This window comes from Babylonia areolata, chromosome 31 (genome assembly GCF_041734735.1).
Source record: "Babylonia areolata isolate BAREFJ2019XMU chromosome 31, ASM4173473v1, whole genome shotgun sequence".
Classification (NCBI taxonomy): domain Eukaryota; kingdom Metazoa; phylum Mollusca; class Gastropoda; order Neogastropoda; family Buccinidae; genus Babylonia; species Babylonia areolata.
The window spans coordinates 19821452-19826451 of NC_134906.1; the positions used below are offsets into that span (position 1 = coordinate 19821452).

The following is a 5000-nucleotide window of genomic DNA, read 5'->3' on the forward strand; positions in this document are numbered from 1 at the left end:
TGTTCAACTTGCGGCTGTTTATCCACAATGGACGGTACGTCCAGAAGTTGGCGCGACTGTTGTTGCTGTTGCTGATGATGTTGCAGTTGTTGCTGTTGATGTTGGGGTGGTGGTGGAGGAGGGTGGAGCGGGTCAGGGTGGAGGGCGGTCTCTGTGATGCTGGCCAGAGTGACGTACCCCCACCTCTTGTCAAACTCCGCCCTGCCCCCGTCCAGACGAAGACGTTGCCGTGGCTTGTGGCCCATCCGTTCTGCGGCGATCTAATAATGATAATAATAATAATAATAATAATCATAATGGTATTTATATAGCGCTGAATCTTGTGCAGAGACAAATCAAAGCGCTTTCGCACCAGTCATTCACACGCGTGCATAACTCTAAACCTGGAGAAACTGAAGACAAGGAAGAGGCAGGGAAGGGAGGCTATTTTGGGAAGAGTTGGGTTTTAAGGCCAGACTTGAAAGAGCTGAGTGTGGAGACTTGACGAAGCGAAAGAGGAAGTTCATTCCGATTGCAAGGTCCAGAGACAGAGAAAGAACGGCGGCCAACAGTCGAGTGTTTGAATCTGGGTATGCGTAAACAGAGTGGATCCGAAGCCAATTGTAGTGAGCGAGATGGAATGTTGAGGTGAAGGCAGCAACAGACACAGGAAGGGGCAGATTTGTGAATACATCTATAACATAGAGTGCTGATATTGTACTTTATTCGGTGTGAGACAGGGAGCCAGTGGAGATGTTGCAAAAGAGGAGTGATGTGCTCAGATCTTTTCTTTCTGAGGACGAGTCGGGCAGCAGAGTTTTGAATGTGCTGAAGGATGGAATGGATGAAGCGGGCAAACCAGACACCAGGCAATAAAGAGTTACAGTAGTCAAGGCGATCTGGGGGGAGTGGACGGACACACACTGTCAGACTCAAAAAGACTCAGAGATGTTCATGTTAAGACTGACCCCCGGCAAAAGGCTCCAAGGATCTTCACGTTACACCTCCGCTGTGATCTGGATTCTGGACACATACTGTCAGACTCAAAAGACTCAACGAATCTTAATGCTAGACCTCCGGCCTGTAAACATTTGACGTGCACATGCACACACATGTTCGGAGAAAGAAGACCGATCTGGATAGTAGACACACACGAAAATCAACGAGACAATGAGTAGATAAATAGAATAATACCAACTGTTTTAACAGAGCTTACTTGTCGATAGTAAAAGAGACAAATGAGTAGATAAATGGAATGATACCAAATCTTAAACACAGGATAATTGTCGAAATCAAAGAGACAATGATTTAATAGATGGAATAATACAAAATGTTTTAACCAGCAAAAGTGTCAAAATCAAAAAGACAATGAAAGAATAACTGGAATAATAGCAAATGTTTTAACACAGCATAATTGTCAAAATCTAAAAGATCCTCTCTTTCACACAGACACACACACACACACACAGAGACATATATATATATATATATATATATATGTGTGTGTGTGTGTGTGTGTGTGTGTGCGCGCGCGCGCGCGCGCGTTTGTGCAAACATATACACGTAGGGTGGTAATGGGTAATTGCGGACAGCGTGTAACTGCGAACGAGTCGAATACCGCCCCACTTCAAACCGTTCTTAACGATTGCACTTCACAGTTTGACGTCTGCTTCGACCTTTTTCTAATACCTTAATGAATATCCATTTCCAAGAACCAGTCAAACGTCAGCTGTTTCTGGCTATTTCCGCGCTCTTTCTTCTCTTCGCCGACCAAGGTTACAAACATGCTCTCAAAATCCTAAAATCAAGGGAAGTAAGTTGCAGGACTTGAACTTGGACACAGTTTATCAACACAGTTGATTTGACCGGATATGTTGAATGCGCATTGCCAGTGCTGGGAGAAGCTAAGAAAGCGTGTTGGTGACAGATCAGAACGTCAGTTTTGACGGGCATCTGCAAAACAGTGTCGTTTGCAATTGGACCATAGGATATTTTTTTATGTGAGTCTATTAGCGAACGATGCTGTACAGTTACTGAGCACTCTCAAAAGGGTGTGTTTGTGTGCGGTGCGGGGTATGTGTGTTTAAATGTCTGTTTGAGTGTGTGTGTGTGCATGCGTGATCAAAACCAACAAAACAACAGTGTTCCAATAATATGTTACGTCTAATGAGTTCAAGAGCTGCTTCTATCTTAATTGTCGACATATACCCAAACCCACCGTTCGCATTTACCCTCAGGCACCCTTTGCTATTTCGAACGTCGACAAAACGTCGAAAAGAATGAGCAGACGAACTTTTCCTGTGCAACCAGACGGAGAAAGCCTTCAAAAAACAAAAAAAGAACTACGTTTGACTATCGTACGACATGTTATCTTTACAGTACACACGTTGAGCTGATCGCTTCGACTGGATCGTTCGTAATTACCCATACCTACCCTACACACACACACTACTTTCCTTTCGTTCCTTCTCTTGTGTACGTTTCGTTTGGTTGGTATTGCTTGTGCATGTACATACAGCATGTGTTAACACATGTCCTTTTCTGCTACCCGTCCGTGTTTCTGTTACATTTTTTTTTTTTACATAGCTTTGTATTTCTATATTTCGATATCTCATGTTCGGTTCTATCCTCTTCTCTCACTTGCTGTACCCATGCGACGGTCAGTCACCCATAGGTGTAAGCCATTGCACTCATATGGTGCAGAAATTGAAAGAAATTAAAGTGTAACGACATAAAGTTATAATTTCTGCACTACTGTGCAATGGAGGAAGGTGGCAGAATGGTTAAGACACTCAGCTGCCAATACAGAGAGTCCGTGAGGGTGTGGGTTCGAATCCCGCTCTCGCCCTTTCTCCTAAGTTTGACTGGAAAATCAAACTGAGCGTCTAGTCTTTCGGATGAGACGATAAACCGAGGTCCCGTGTGCAGCACGCACTTGGCGCACTGAAAAAGAACCCATGGCAACGAGAGTGTTGTCCTCTGGCGAAATTACGTAAAATGAAATCCACTTTCATAGGTACACAAATATGTAAGCATGCACTCAAGGCCTGACTAAGCGCGTTGGGTTATGCTGCTGGTCAGGCATCTGCTCAACAGATGTGGTGTAGCGTGTATGGATTTGTCCGAACGCAGTGACGCCTCCTTGAGAAAGTGAAACTGAAACTGAAACTGTGCAATGATGGTCGCAGGGTTTCATCTTCTGTAATTATGTTCCTTTTCTGTCTCGCATTACAAAAAAGCGCCAAAACCTACAATGTAGGCTCAATATACACGGCGCTGCGATGCATGCTGGGAGGTCGGACACCCAATGACACAGGCTGGACACTGGTCACTCGGCCACCAGCACTGCACTAGCGGCGATCCTCGCTCGCGGGCAGCCCATCGCCAAGTTTTCCCTTGGTATACTGACAAAGCTCGGTAGAACAGAGAGAGTACTGCAAATACCCATAATGTGTAAGCCATTGCACAACAGTGCAGAAATTATAATTTTATGACGTTACACTGCAAAATATTTCAATCATACACACCTCCTCGCTGCCGTGAAAGGTGAACTTCCCCATGTCCTCCAACAGAACACAGAAGCTGGGCTCCCAGTCTGGCACCGGGACGTTGCCGTCAGCGAACAGGTCCTTCCGTTCTGCCTCGTCCACTTCTGGAGATAGAAATACAAAGGTATGATGAATGTAGGAATGAATAAATGGATGAATGAATGAACAAAATGAATGAATGTATGAAGGAAGGAAGGAAGGAAGGAGGGAAAGAAAAAAAATCCGTTCTGCTTCATCTACTTCTGGAGACAGAAACATAAAGGTACGACGTATGAATGAAGGAAGGAAGGAAGGAGGGAGGGAAAAAAGAGAGAAAGGAAGAAAGGGAGAAAGGAAGGAAGGAAGGAAGAAAAAAAAATCCGTTCTGCTTCATCTACTTCTGGGGACAGAAACATGAAGGTACGACGTATGAATGAAGGAAGGAAGGAAGGAGGGAGGGAAAAAAGAGAGAAAGGAAGAAAGGGAGAAAGGAAGGAAGGAAGGAAGAAAAAAAAATCCGTTCTGCTTCATCTGCTTCTGGAGACAGAAATAGAGAGGTATGATGCATGCACAAATGAATAAATGAATGACTGAATGAATCACTGCAGGAAGGAAGGAAGGAAGGAAGAAGTGAAAGAAAAAAATCCGTTCTGCTTCGTCCACTTCTGGGGACAGAAATAGAAAGATACGATGAATGAATAAATGAATGAATGAATGAATGAATGAATGAATGAATGAATGAAGGAAGGAAGGAAGGAAGGAAGGAATGTAGGAAAGAAGGTGTGAAAGAAAAAATCCGTTCTGCTTCGTACACTTCTGGAGACAGAAATAGAAAGGTACGATGAATGAATGAATGAATGAATGAATGAATGAAGGAAGGAAGGAAGGAAGGAAGGAAGGAAGGACGGAAGGACGGAAGGAAGGAAAAATCCTCTCTGCTTCGTCCAATTCTAGAGACAAAAAAAGAAAGGTTGGAATGAATGAATGAACCATTCTCACTTTATCCACCTCCAGAGAAAGAAAGAGAAAAGTATGAATGAATGAATCTTTCATCCACTTCGGAAAAAGACATGTATGTACATGTAATCTAAGTCTCTCTCTCTCTCTCTCTCTCTCTCTCTCTCTCTCTCTCTCTCTCTCTGTGTGTGTGTGTGTGTGTGTGTGTGTGTGTGTGTGTGTGTGTGTGTGTGCATGTCTCTGTGTGTGTTTGGATGTTGGGGTGCAGGTTGGTTTTCTGTTCGTTTGAATTTTTTTAAAACTCGCCTCTCTCTCTCTCTCTCTCCCCTCCTTCCTTCCCTCCATCCCTCTGTCTCTCTCCCCCTCCCCCTATCTATCTATCTTTAAATACATACACACATTCATTCTCTCTCTCTCTCTCTCTCTCTCTCTCTCTCTCTATATATATATATATATATATATATATATACGTGTGTGATTTAATGTTGGGGTGCAATATGGTTTTATATTCGTTTGGAATTTATTAACTCACCTCTC

The 5000-nt window shown here is 43.6% G+C and overlaps 1 protein-coding gene across 3 annotated transcripts in view; it reads right to left on the reverse strand.

The window, feature by feature from the left end:
* Positions 1-5000, reverse strand: part of LOC143276119 (uncharacterized) — a 355742-nt gene that overhangs the window by 284709 nt on the left and 66033 nt on the right. For all 3 annotated transcript variants that reach the window (XM_076580521.1, XM_076580519.1, XM_076580518.1), the window contains exons 2-3: positions 3507-3631; positions 1-260 (exon numbers count right to left, since the gene is read on the reverse strand). The exon at positions 1-260 is cut by the window's left edge and continues 119 nt beyond it. In XM_076580521.1, coding sequence (XP_076436636.1) covers positions 1-260; positions 3507-3631 — 385 coding nt within the window. The remainder of the gene's footprint in view (positions 261-3506; positions 3632-5000) is intronic.